This window comes from Pristis pectinata, chromosome 1, assembly GCF_009764475.1.
Source record: "Pristis pectinata isolate sPriPec2 chromosome 1, sPriPec2.1.pri, whole genome shotgun sequence".
NCBI lineage: Eukaryota > Metazoa > Chordata > Chondrichthyes > Rhinopristiformes > Pristidae > Pristis > Pristis pectinata.
The window spans coordinates 67,317,062-67,331,292 of record NC_067405.1 but is presented as its reverse complement, the minus strand read 5'-3'; the positions used below and the strand labels follow the sequence as shown (position 1 = coordinate 67,331,292).

At 39.9% G+C, this 14,231-nt stretch overlaps 1 protein-coding gene across 5 annotated transcripts in view; it reads right to left on the bottom strand.

Annotated features, from left to right (window-relative positions):
- Positions 1-14,231, bottom strand: part of als2b (alsin Rho guanine nucleotide exchange factor ALS2 b) — a 95,379-nt gene that overhangs the window by 62,987 nt on the left and 18,161 nt on the right. For all 5 annotated transcript variants that reach the window (XM_052016193.1, XM_052016210.1, XM_052016201.1 and 2 more), the window contains 7 exons: positions 12,970-13,066; positions 12,527-12,604; positions 10,374-10,559; positions 5,136-5,307; positions 4,026-4,215; positions 1,402-1,467; positions 8-170 (listed from right to left, as the gene is read on the bottom strand). In XM_052016193.1, the coding sequence (XP_051872153.1) occupies positions 8-170; positions 1,402-1,467; positions 4,026-4,215; positions 5,136-5,307; positions 10,374-10,559; positions 12,527-12,604; positions 12,970-13,066 (952 nt within the window). The remainder of the gene's footprint in view (positions 1-7; positions 171-1,401; positions 1,468-4,025; positions 4,216-5,135; positions 5,308-10,373; positions 10,560-12,526; positions 12,605-12,969; positions 13,067-14,231) is intronic.

Here is a 14,231-nt window from a genome sequence, read left to right as displayed (position 1 = left end):
CACTTACCACTTCAAAACAAGTTGCAAGTTTTAGCAGCATACGGGCATATTCATGCAAGTGCCTGATAGGTATGTAGAAGAGAATGTGCAAGAGGTCAGCAGCTGCGACATTCTCATCCGTCACTTCTGACAATCGCTGGAGGGTCTGAAGATTTTTACTGAAGAGCTCCCTATGCAAGACAATAAAAACACTGATCATTGGGCTGTGAAGCATCGAGAACTATGCTTAAAAAATACTATTACCATATTACTCAACCAAAAGAGTGCACAGTGAGGAGGCATCTCATCAGTGCCCATGGAAAGGCAGGGTGGGTGCTTTCTACATACAGGATACTCAGTGGAAGTCTACATCAACAACATTTCCTTCCTCTACAACCTTCACCACCAAGCAGGACAAGACGACTAATGAACTACAAACACAATCACCTTCAAGTCCCCTCCACATCACAAACTATTTTGACCTTGTTGTTGACTCTGTTTCTCTATTGTTACTGGGTCAAAATACAAGAACTCTCTACTTGCCAGCATTGTGAGAAGTCCCTCAACACATGGAAAAGACCCATTCACCATCTTCTTAGGGCAACTAGCCTTGGAAATAAATGCAGCCTTATCATCATTGCCCATACAAGAGAGGAAGTGAGATGTTTGGAATTGATACAAGGAAATGGGATTGGTTTGGAACTGACTCAGAGCAACTGGGAAAGAAAAGGGTCATAGAGATTACACCAGAGAGAAAGCACAACCAAGCCAAATGTTTTAGCATCCACAAGTGCAAGTAAATTATAAAGGTGCCAATTAGAAAATTGTTTTAAAGCCTGCAGAAGGAAAATTAAGGATGGTGCTGAGCTCTGGGTGGAAACAGTCATGTTTGTATCTCACAGATCATACATTCTCATGAACTCTTCAGCACATCACCCACTTCAACATCATCCCTACCCTCATTCTCTCACCCCTATTCCCTCAACAGAAATCCTTTTAATTATTGCAACTTATTCCATTATTGAATAAACTTGCCCTTACTACCCTTCTTATCCACAACTGGCTTGCCCAAGCCTTTGACTCTTTCTCGGAGAGATAATTTCTCTGCATACTCCCTTAACTGTAAGAGTATGGACTGATGGAAGCTGATCATTTTGAAGTTCAGAAAGATGCAGAACCCAGGAATTTAATTGAAGATAATATACTAAATAATGTTTTAGTTCTTCTCTGGTGTTCACTACTGCTTTGGGACAATCAAGGAATAGACAGACTGAAAGTAACAAACTAACCATTCAGCCTTGCAAAGAGATCTGGTGTCAGTTCCCCTCCATCCATTTGGAGCAGCATCCTTTACACAAGGTTACTGGGATATGTGCTGCTGGATAATATGGTTTTAGGGAGGTAAGATTCAGCCATACTTACACTGTTGGTTTAGCCAATGCTTGAAAACCACCAACCACCACAAAGTTCCCCACAGAGCTGGAGTACCTGAAATCAGAAGAGCGCAGTCATAAGAACCAATGGTACAAAAGTGAATGGACACCTCCCATCAAGGACAGGACTGAGGCACTGGCACCCAGAATGTCAGCAAGATCTGACAGACTCACAAGGATCCTAGAAGGTACATGTACTCTGAAAAATGCAGAAAGCAATTCAGTAGGTGCCCATCTCTGGCCAGGAACCTGGGAGACAATTGAAACACCCAACATGCTGCTCATCCAAGATGCTCATACTCAGCAGAGACCAAGTAAACCGCAGAGGAATTTTATATTTTGAATTGGTATCATGCTTGTCTTTTCCTCGCAGAGATAATGTATTAAAATGCAGTTGGAGATGTTGAATGGGTTAATACAGAATTAGCTCTGTACTGCAGTCAAACTGCATTGCAATACATTATGCATCAATATAGTAGAGCTACCTCTTGCATCTAATGGAGAAGGGAGTTTAAAAAAAGCCAGTACAATTAAAGCTCAAGAGGGCTGCAATAAAATGTCTGACCTGAAAAATCTTGGAGATTTAACATTTGAATGGCAAATCAAATTGAATACAAATAACTGTAAGAGAGGGTATTTTTGAAGGCATATCCCTTGGAGAATGGATGCTAAATGGGGTTTTAAAGAAAGTGATTAGGAATACAATCGGAAGTCGCAAAGACTACATCTCTACCTCTTCCCAGCTTAGGAAGAGCCACTAGTAACCAGACAGTCTTCCCATATAAGGGCCAATTAAAAACCATGGCAAGAAAGGGCACTTCAGCACAAGATGGGCAGAGATAGAAGTGGCAATGGGCAACGTTGAGGCAGATTGGTCTTGGTCAATGTGAAAACAACGTCAGAAGTTCAGGCTGGGGTCTAACAGGATTCCATGGCCAGGACAGAGTTCCAACCTGGCACTGAAGACAGTGGGCTGTGCTTTCCAAATATTCAGAAAATGGACTAAGTTTCTGTTCATCCAATACTGGATGTTAGAATGTCCAGGAAGAGTGGAGGAAGTGAAAGGTGTGGTAGGGACAGAGTTGTGCATCATCAGTAGGCACATGAAACTCAGTGCTACAAACAGAATAGGAAGCCAAGCATCAATGCATGGGGCAACTTCAGGGATAACAATACAGAAGCAGGGAGGGAGGTAATCACAGGGGATTCCTCAGCTGGAATTGAAATAAAGTAATGGAACAAGGTGGTTGTGCTTCCATCCACCTGGTCTATATAAAAGAAACATTGGAGGTGAACAGTGTTGCAAACCAAGGTACTACAGTCAGGTTGAGAAAGGTAAAAAGGATCATTTAGTCAGTTGGGACATCATGTGGATTTGACTCACTTTCTGAGCAGTGGCTTGGGAAGAAAATTAATTGGAAAGATTCAAACACGATGGCACGAATTTGGAAGATGACAAATTATGAAGGAAGTCAGACATGGGGAGAGGAGATAGAATCTGACTCAAGGACCAATGGGTGAAAGATGGGTACAACCAAAGTGTACAAAATCAGTGAGCCTACCAAAGGTTTACATACCTTCACAAACAATGTGTCAAGCTACATTATTGCTAGTGTTAGCCAAAATATCTGGTAAAAGTAACATTGAATATGGAGGGAGAAGCTAACTTGTATGGACTTCAGACAGACAGCTGAGAGGGGACAGGGTGCCAACCAGCTTCAGCATCACTGCATCAAGAAAGGAAAATAGGGCTGACAGGATATAAGGCAAAGACAGAGCTGTTCAGCTCAGCCCTCCTTTCCACGCAGTTAAGGATCCCAAAAGTTCTAATGGAGGATGACTCATGTCTGGACCACTTATAGGCATCACTTTAAGAAGTGGAACAAGCAGAAAACTAGTTTTACAAAAAACAGTCACAGCCAGCACAGTAACAAAGCAATGGACAAGAGAATGAGATCTCCAGCACAAAAGGGGCAAAAAAAAAATCAAACTAGGAATTCTGTACTAATCATCATCTCCAGTCATATACACTATGTGACCAATTTGAGACCAGAAACAGTTAATCACAAGATGCTTGGAAACAATGCATTCCTCACTCCCTCAATACTGGCATCCCACAGTGTTGATTTGTTACTGTCCCCCAGTCCAAACACACGTGCCTACTGCCTTATATTTTAAAGGGGCCTCCTTTCAGGCTGTACACTGCTGTACCAGGAACCCACTGTGAACACCTGCATTCCCTACTGCATTGGAAACCTGGCACAAATCCCTAACCTTTGCCAGCACTCTTACAGCAATGAATTGACCAGAGCTTGGGGTGGAGGGACTGCCTGGCATGAGTATTGCTGCCATTGCATACCAGCATCACTGTGGACTAGCAACAGGATAGGAGCTTCCACCACTGGTAGTAATGCACCTCAATGCTCCAATCATACCATTATCTCTCTCGCCTGTGGGAATACATCAAGGGCCAAGGTACCAGCATCCAAGTTAACATGTTAAACCTTTGTGCCATTGCTCCCTTCAATGAGATATTAAGTACACCCTTGCTCATTTGTACCCCCTGCAAACATTGGCACTACTCCACTAACAGTAACAGGGTTGTGTACTTGCTCTTTGAAAGTGTCCAGGAAGACCTTTGAATGTTCCAACATGACTAGTGTCTTGACATCTTTTGAACTGTGAAGAAACTTATTTAAGGTGAAACTGTGTTGTCCAATCAGGTAGCATAGTTTGCTAAATTTGCTAGCAGCATCCTGTAGTAATTGGCTCAGTGTTGAACCCAAAGCAGAAGTCAAGTTATCTGCAAGAAAAAAAGTCAATAAACCAGTATTATTGACAATCTGCATTATAAATCAAGATGTTCAGCACATCACACAATCCACAGCACACTTCACAGTTGTTGTTAGAACTACTGTCACACCTACATACTGAAGGGTGGCCTTACAATGTTATTTCAGTCCCCAAAAGCTTGGTGATAAATCAGATGAATAGGCTTACAATTCCAGAAGACACCAGGCAGTACAATGCTCCCAGGAGGCTAGCACTGTCCAAATTATTATGTTAGACTAAAAGATTCTCAATCTCTCTCTTTTTAATAAATTCCTTAAGGACACTCAAAATACAGGTTCACTCCATCTTTTGGCTACGTTCAAGGTATTACCCTACCTGGAACCAGGTATCTGCAAAATGTTTCTGGAGCCTCAACACCAAACCCAACAGCAATTTGATTTTGGTTAGTTAAGGCAGGAGTACTGGCAAGTCTCTATGATGTCCCCGCTTCTTCACATAGTATCAAGTCATTATGGGTTACAGGGATGATTTTCTTTTTTGGCTTGTGCTGTATAATACTGGGGTACAGTACTAGTGGACACAGCTGTCACAGTGTAATGCCAGACTACAACACTAGTGGTACAGGCCTACTGGGATACAGCACTGGTGGGTGCAGGTCTCAATGTGTGATATCAGTAGGAACATTTCATTATGTAATATTGCAAGTACAGGTCTGCCATCATATAACAATTCAGTCTTAAAGTCTAACATTACTCAGTTCACACTGCTCTGTCTATAATAATTGAGGACATACAAGCTCTAATCATGTCATTGATAATTTTTCCAGTTTGGATGAGTACCACACAAATATTTTCTGATTATTATTTTGCTGTACAAAGTGATGGAATGAACAGTCAGCTACAAGCAGACAAAAAATATAGTTTTCCATACCTAAACCCAGCAGAGGTCTGAGAATCTGATTTTTCATATCATTTAGCTTACAGTGGAACTTCCTCTCTGATGAAGCCAATTCATGTAAGCTGGCGATATAGCCCATTATGTTCCTGTCTGCAAGAGCGAGGCACCTCTGCCCCCCAGCAAACAGACTGTTTATGTAGCCAAGCTGAAATCAGAGCATGACATTATCACCAACCCAGCAGAACAACAAGAACAGGTTAACAAGATCACAGTAAAGTAGTAATAGTGACTCTGGGCAGGGCTTTAGAATATTTGTCAACACCACAGCCAGAGCTAGAAAATGAGTCTAAAAACACACCCCTACGATTTATTCAGTTCTCAAGGAGATAAAGAAACTATTGTCCTTCACCCAGGGCACTAAGCTAGGAAAAGTGCTTACAAAGTGCCTTTCACATTGAATACAAGAGTTTTTTTTTCCCCATTGCAGACAGTTATAATATTATGTGCCACTATGCAAACAGCAAGACCCTACAAACACCATTGTTGGGATAACCAAAGTCCAGAAGGGGTTTTATTGCCTTTTCAAATTCCACTTCATTCTTACAGACTGTTTAAACTTTGAATTCCCTGTGATTTTCTCTGTGCAGTTTAATCAAGTGAGGGGAAATAGCAAACACCCAAACACATTTTACTTCAGTGAAATAGACTTCCTACTTTTGGACACCCCACCCCCAACAAAACTGATTTCTATACATGGATCACAAGGATACGGTCTTAGTTTCCTTTAAATCACCAATGGCTTTAGGGAAGATATCAGCTGATTGATAAGAAAAAGGGCCACCTCACTTCTTTCTAAAGAAAACTTTCAGCATCAGGATACCAGAGAGAAAGTTGCAAATGTAACAGTAAAGCACAATATGAATTGCTCCTCCCACATGATTAGTCATGGCATATACTAGAAAATAATTAAGTGATTTTTAAAATCTTATCACTTTGGAGTAATGTTCTGTAATGCAGAACAGCACACACTCGCCATCCTACACAAACAGCAACTCCCTAGTTAGTATTACCCTGTTGACAAAAATAACTCCCAATAATTTCACAATGAAAATCCTTTAACCTACTGCATGGTCAGAATTCTGTAACTACATTAATTTAGCCATAATCTCCTGAATATTGTAATACAGTGTAGTTACATAGCAAGTATACCTTACCAGCTGTGTAAATAGAAACCCATAAGAGTTTTGGGAAGAGAGAGAAATTTAAAATTGCCTGTTCTTTATTAATTTGATCTGTAATCTCAAACCTCCGAGGCAAGGTTTATTTTAACAGTAATCATTTTGTCATAAGCTTACATCATGGTGAACCTTAAAAATAAAAGGTCAACTTAAAATATCTCACTTCTCTCAATCAGAAAGACTAACTTTTCCCCTCTAGCTATACAGATTGAATAAAAACTAAGTGATTAGACAGCCACATCTTAAATATCCACAAATGAGCTGCAGCAAAACTTCATGTTTGGTAGATTAAAATTGTAACCCAATTGTTTAGGATACAGACCAGGAGATTTCCAGTAATCTAAACGTATGAGCAGTACCATACTTTTTCAACTAATCGAGAAACACTTTTGTTCTTTCAGTTATGGTCTAATTAACAATAGCCAAAGTAAATTAAAAAAAAGCAATGCACTCAACAGCAACAGAAAATAAGAAATCTTGATCCAGAATTTAATGTATAATAAAAGTAGGAGTCAAAAATTCTACATGAAGTGTAAAGGTTTGGGGGGTAATCAAAAGCATGACAACCATACCCAACTGAAAATAGAAACGCTACTAGTTCCCCAAAGGTGAAAAAAAAGGTAATGTTTCAAAACGCTTTCCTCAAAACACAGTAGGTGATCAGCTCAAAGTATGCTCAGAGACAGTAATCAATCCAATCACATACACAAACAAGCTTTACTGCAACCAAAGCTGATACAGCTTATAAAATGCCCAAATAGTTCTATGGTTCTAACTACTTTGAAAGGAGATTCATACAGTGTGTGTGTGTTGAAATACTTCCATTCTCCCACCACCAATAAGATTAAAGCTATGACTTGGTCCACTAATGGCCAATAAAAGGCCCATAATTGCCAAAAGTGGCTGCAGCTGTTGTTGCACAGACACATCATGCTGAACTGCAGAGAAGCAATCAAGGTCAGAAGTAAGCATGCTTATTTGCTTTTTATGTGTATTTTTCCTGAAAACATTACCAAACCAGCTGGTCATAATCTTTCAGCAGCTATTTTTATTTAACCTATGATCAGAGTGACTCAATCAATGATACAGTGTAGAACATTAATGTTTAAATAACTAAGGAGCACAAAATGAATTAGGATACAGACTTGGAGGAAAGGAAGGAAATGTTTCAAGCAATAAACACTTGAGAGTGGGTGTCAGCTTCCATGTTGAGAGTACGTAAAGACATCATTTCTTGACCCTATTTAATAATACAGCATAGAGAAAGGTTGTTTTGGCCTATTGGTTTTGGGCTAATTCTGCTATGAGAGCTCCCCTGAAAAGCTCTCCAATTAGTTTCACTTGCTTTTTCCCTGTACTCTACAATTTTTCCCCTTTCACATCTTTCTCTTTGGAGCTGCTTAAATCCTTCCTTTAGGTATTGTTGTCCAGATCATAACTTTGTACTCCAGAAGTTTGTTGTGTTGACTTTGGTTATTTTGCTAATTGCCTTTAAATCTGGTTAGTGATCTTTCACTATATAATTTTTTTCATTACTTACTATGTGCTTTGTATCAACACTCCCTTCTCCTGGCCCCCAGCTTCTCTGCTCCAAGGACAACCCATCCGGGTTTTGTTTTGGTCCCCTAACTCTCCATTTAGCTGATCCATGGTGTGGCAAATCTCCTCTACTCTCTTCTAAACTTTGACATTGTTCTTAAAATACAGTACTGAAAGTTATCCACATTACTTCAGCTGAGGCCTAATCAGCATCTTAAAGGTTTTGCATTACTTTCTCTCCATGTCTGTAGTTATTAAACCAGTGCCTATTTAACAGTTGTGTGAGATTGTGACAATGTACCTTTTGCCCATTTCACTGATGTAAAAGCCCTCCTGAATTCTCAATGTTTATGACTTGGCTTCCAACCTGGACTTGGGCATATAGGAGATAATGTATCAAAATGAGCAGTGGTCCCAATAATGACCAACACTTGTGGCACAACATGAGACTTTCTTCCATTTGGTGGAGGAGGGAATAGTTCACCACTATGCACTGCTTTCTGACCATCAATGTTATAAAAAGGCTGCTACTGCTTCTTCAATCCCAAATCCATTAACCTTATGTTTGTCAAATGGCTTTTGAAAGAAAGTCTATATACACTGACCAAGGTATCTTCATCAACCTTTTCTGCCAATTAATCAAAAAACATTCAAAATAGCTGAGTACTTTAACAATTATGAACTAATTTTTCCAAGCATTAATATTTTGTCCCAGATTATTGTCTCAAAGTTTCTCCATCAACGATACAGGGCTGCCTAGGCTTTGAATCGCTAGATTTATCCCCTATTTTTCTGTTGGAACATCAGAGACTCTCCAATCCTTTAAGGATAATTGCCACAATCTAAACAGGATACCAGATGTGACTAACCTCTCTACAATTTTCCACCTTTAGGATTCCTTCCAACTAGGATGCAAACCATTTACCCTGGATGTTTTTTCTCCCCCCCCATTGCCCTGCCATCCTTTCTAGTATCTCCTATTTTGTGCTAGTTTCTCTGCAAACACTTCTTTTCATGACATTGGTAGCATTCTTTTCTCTAACCGAAGAAAATCCCCATTAAGATTCCTAATCAACTTCTTTCCATCTTTCATTAATCTTTCACAATTTATGCTCATCTATTTATGCTTTTTGCCCTTCAGTTTGCTTTCAGCTATTTCAGTTTGCTTTGCCACTGAATTATCCTGACACTACTTAAATTTTGTTCTGTTTCATTATAACAATGTTCATCTTTTGTCATTTGGAGCACATTAACTTTGAATGACTTTCCTTGCCTAATGGGAATATATCCAATCAATGGCTATCGTCTATAAGAAGGTCTCCATTAACCCTTTTACCTGTTAATCCTCTATTCTATTCCATCTTGGTTGGATGCCATTTAACTGAAATGAGCTCTCCTGTAGTTGAAATGAGGGGTTTCTTAGGTTTGTTTGTTCCTTTGATTGTTCCTTTACTATAAACCTAAGAAAAATGGTCTACTTTAGTTTCACTTTATTCTTCTCAACTAGTTCATGCATGAGCTTCTTTTTCTTTAGACACGAAGCCTACTTTGCTCTGCGCTGTCATTTTCTTATCCATATTAAGATAACTTGAAGAACCCATTACTAATCCTCATGATCATACACCTTTCAGTAATTTTACTGAGTTCCTCTAGCTATGTGTCAATCGTCTTCCCTGGTAAATTACTTTGACTTTGCAATGGTATATTAGCTTTTATAGAAAAAGTTCCTTGAGATTTTTACTTTAAAATCTTCATTTATAACTGATATTCTCTCACTTCTTAGTTTTTGAGTAAAAGCATTCAAGTAAAGTATGTAATTTACAGGAAAATGATGTAACTGGGAATTTGTAAAATTAAAGGATGGGAACAGAATTTGGCCTGTAGTGGTGGACTGCGTTCCACCCAGCCCTCTGTTGCACTCGCTCTCTCCAGTTTCCAATTGTCCCAGTCAAATTTCTAGCCTGGCTTCAAATGAATGTTGAGTTTTCCCAACTTAATACAGCCCACTCACACGTGACCAGAACACACACATCTAGCTGACCTTCCCAGTGCAGGACTAAGCAAGAACAGACCGGACAGGCCTTTTTCTACATGGGGCACAAAGACCCAACTGCCAGCTCTGGAGGACATGAAGATCCCATGGCATTGTTTTGAAAAGAAGTGGAATTTTCCTCAATGTCTTGGGCAATGTTAACCCCTCAATCAACATCACTAAAACAGATTATGAGATTATTACTCTACAGGAGTTTATGGGAACTTTCTGTATGCAAACTGGCTCCAATGATTCCAACATTGAAGTACATTCAAAAAGTACTTCAATGATTGGGATGCAGTTGTGAAAGATGCGATGTAAATACAAATCCTTTCCATTCCAGTAACTTAAAATTTGTTTTAAGATTTATGCTCTATCAGCATGACTTTCTTTGGACTAATATTTGAGGTTCACTACTTCTAATCTCATTGAATAATAAATAACATAATTAGCTTCACTTGCCTTACTACAGGATGACAGAAGCACAGGTTGTTTGGTGTAGGTCGGACTGTGATCAGTGTTCCTGGTGTCATGCACCACCTGCTGTCCACTGTAGTAGACGTTGGGCTGGAAGAATTCCCCATCAGTCAAAAAGAGTGTATGTCCCTGTCCTGCCGCCACATCCCACACGCACGTGCCTTCAGGGAGCTGCACCAGAAATGCATTTGTGATGTCGGGTGCCTTGAGTTATTCCGTAATCAATAATCAAAGTCTGTTTAATTCTTTCAAAATGGCTGTATGATTTCTGTATCCAGACAATAAATGTTCCTCAGTAGCATCACCTCCTGTAAACCTATTTAATGCTTTCTTCCTCCTGAAGCTGATGTAGATGTCCAGTTCCGTGAGCCGCAAAGATAATTTCTTTAAACTGGTAAAGCATCCAAGGCGAAAGGCAAGGGAGAAAAGAAGTAGCCACTCAGCATTCCCAATGGAGTTTTGGAAAGTTATCAACAGCTTGGTGAGTGAAATTATGAAGGGTATAGATAGGGTAGACTGCAAGAATCTTCTCCCCTTCTCAGAGGTGAATGAAACTAGAGGACATAAATTTAGGAGGAGGAGTAAGAGGTTTAGAGGGGACCTGATGGAAGTGGTGAGTACCTGGAATGCATTGGCTGAGAGAGTGGTGGAAGCAGAATCAATGACAGCATTTAAGAAATGTCTAGATGGGCCTAGGCATTGAAAACTAAGGACTTGCAGTTGGAAGATGAGATTATTACAAGGCTGATAAGTGGCAGGATGTAGGCTGCATTGTTTTGGATCATTTGGCAATTGAAGGATGAAAATTGCCGTCATGAGGTTTGGACAACTGAAACTATGAACATGCCCATCTTTTTCTCTTGTATATTGAGTTAGGAGACTGGTATGTTCAAGCTTCTTACTTTGGAATTGGGACTGAACTCTAAACCCTTTTGGTGCACTACTGAGGAAATGCTGCACTCTCAGAGAGGCTGTTTATCAGATATGGTGTTAAACCAAGGACCAGCCTGCCCTCCCATGTGGGCACTTATAAAAGAAATTCTACCCAAATTCCTCAACTAGCATCATTAAATCCAGCAAACCAGTTCATACATCACATGGCTGATAATCCATTAAATGGGAGCTTACATTTGAATTCAGTCTGAAAAATATAAAGGCTACTACCAGCAACAGATGTTGAACTTTCATTAAAAACATAACTGGTTCACTATCTTCCTTTAGAGAAGGTAACTTGTCATCCTTGTTTCATGTGTGAGTACTGTCCCATTGCCAAAATCTCCTGAGTTGGATTTGAACTCACAACTAGCTGACCCTCAAGCTCACTTGGCGTTCATACTTGCGATCCAAAGGACTGAAAAAGTCTCTAGAAACATTGGGACATTCGCAAAACCTACCCACAGGTTTAAATTTAACATTAGCTTTTCATGAGGTTTGTTTTCTTTTGGAAAGTTGAAAACCAACCAGGTCAAAGATCTTTCCGCAACCCATGCAGATTGTCAATGCAAATAGTTTTTTGCAATGATTTAGCTGTTGAAAACGGGTACTCGGTTAAACTCCTAATCAATTAATGCACCTTAATGCTTCCTGCCTCACTAATCTCCTCAAGTCTCATCATATTCTGGGATAAAAATCTTCCCCTGGCTACTTATTTGGGTTGAGCCCTTAAACCACTCTTTGACTTCCCAGAATAGCACAGCAACAAAAATATATTGTCCTCCTGTTTTTCCTTAAGAATTTGATTTTGTTGGGTGAAGTTCCATGGCTATCAGCCGTTAATCCTCTGTGAACAAGATGATCAGTGTTAGAAGCTTGTTCATTTCTGGGTGACAGCAGCAGTAAAATCTGATCCTCCTCACCCAACATCTGTACATGAACTTTCCAGTGAGGAGAAAATAAAACCCTGTCTGATATCCCTTTCCCTTGTCCAGCATCGATTAAAGTCAACTATTTCAAAACTGTCCAGTGCTCATTTAGGGGTCTCTTGTGGTCTCTGTAACTTGTATATCGTGCATCGGACCAGACAATCCTCAAAGTAGGAAGGAGATGCTTTATCTGGTTCATCTTTGTCAGTAGCTTCTATGCATAACTTAATAACTAATAGTTTGTTTAAAACTGTATAAAAGTTAGGCACCCTGTACCTTGGCAAGGCGAGGGATCACAGTTGGTGACTCTGCATGACCAAGTTGTCCAAAGGTGTTACTGCCCCATGAATAGACCTGGGGGAAGAAATTTGGAGTCAACAGATACATTAGTTTTATCTAATATGTTTGTACTAGTACATATGGGATATTACAGAATAGTTTTCGAGAAGGAGGCCATTGAGATCTGTACTCTTGAAACAATGGAAGAAAAGCAAAATCTTACCATACCATTGGGTATGCCCCTCTGTCCCATCACTCCTAAAACTTTGATTGTGTGTTCCCTTTCATGCATTCCATGCTGTGCGGAACTTGTGCACAAAAGGGAGGTGAAATTTTTGTTTCAATTTGCATTTGTGATCTCCAGAACATTCAAGAGTCTTCCTGGCTCTCCTGTATATGGAACATGAATTGTGAAAAACGAGCACAAATTTGGGTCTTACCTGTGACCTGGCAGTTAAGGCCAGTGAATGATATGCTCCAGCAACTATTTGGACTACTTCTTTATTATTCAGACTCTTGATGCACAAGGGTTGAAGCCTAGAGACAGTATTAGAATTTTGTTTCAGCAAATGAGTGAGCAGTGTTCATATCGTTCAACATTGTAATCCTATTAATCAGTGACCCAGATTGGTTCTCAAGTCACAGTGACTGAAGGTTCCACTCAATGCAGTCTAATCCCTGATCAGAGTTGTGTGAACTGATCTCAGACAGGGCAATCACAGATTTTATAACCGGCTAGGGGATGCGGGTAGAGTGCTGCTGGACTTTATTCATTGATGCCAGACCTTTTCCTTTTTCCTAATATACATGTTAATAATTTAGACCCAAATGTAGAAGACCTGATAAGGAAATCTGCAAGTTAAAAACTGGCTATGCTATTGACCACGAGGAAATCTTTAGATTGTAGGAAGAAATAAATGATCCAGTCAATTGGGGTGGGGTGGTAACTGGAAAATGGAATTTAATCCAGGGAAGGGTGAGGTTATGCATTTTGGGAAGTGCAACATGGCAAGGGGATACATAGTAACAAATGGGAGGGTAATGAGAAGTATGGAGGAACAGAGGGGCTTTGAGATATATACCAACAGATACAACAGGATGGGTCAAGAAGTTGATTAAAAAGGCATCATTAATTGGAAGACAGAATATAAGAGCTAGGGAGATTATGCTAGAACTGAACACGACTATAGTTGAACCACAGCTTGAATACTGCATCCATCTCTAGTCACCATATTACAACAAAAACGTGATTACACTGAAGAGGGTTGGAATTGAGGAAGTGTCAGGACTGGAAAATTATAGCTATGAGGAAGAATGGGATAAGCTAGGATCATATTCTTTGGTGCAACAGCGACTCTGGGGGACTTGGTTGAGATGTATAAAATTACGAGAGACCTACAATAATTAGAAAAACAATTTCCATGAGCAGAGGGGTCAAAACCCAGGAGTCACTGGTTGGGTAAGAACTAGAGAGGATATGAGGAAAATATTTTCATCTGGAGGGTAGTAGGGGTTTGGAAGTCGCTGTCTGAAAGGATGGCAAGACACAGAAATGTCTGTCATATTTTAAAATGTGCCTGGAATGCTAAGGCCTGCAATTTTACAGACACAGTGATAGAAAGTGGGATGATACTGAGTAATTCTTTCTTGACTGGCACACTGCAATGGGCTGAATGGCCTCTTTCTGAGTCATAAATATTTG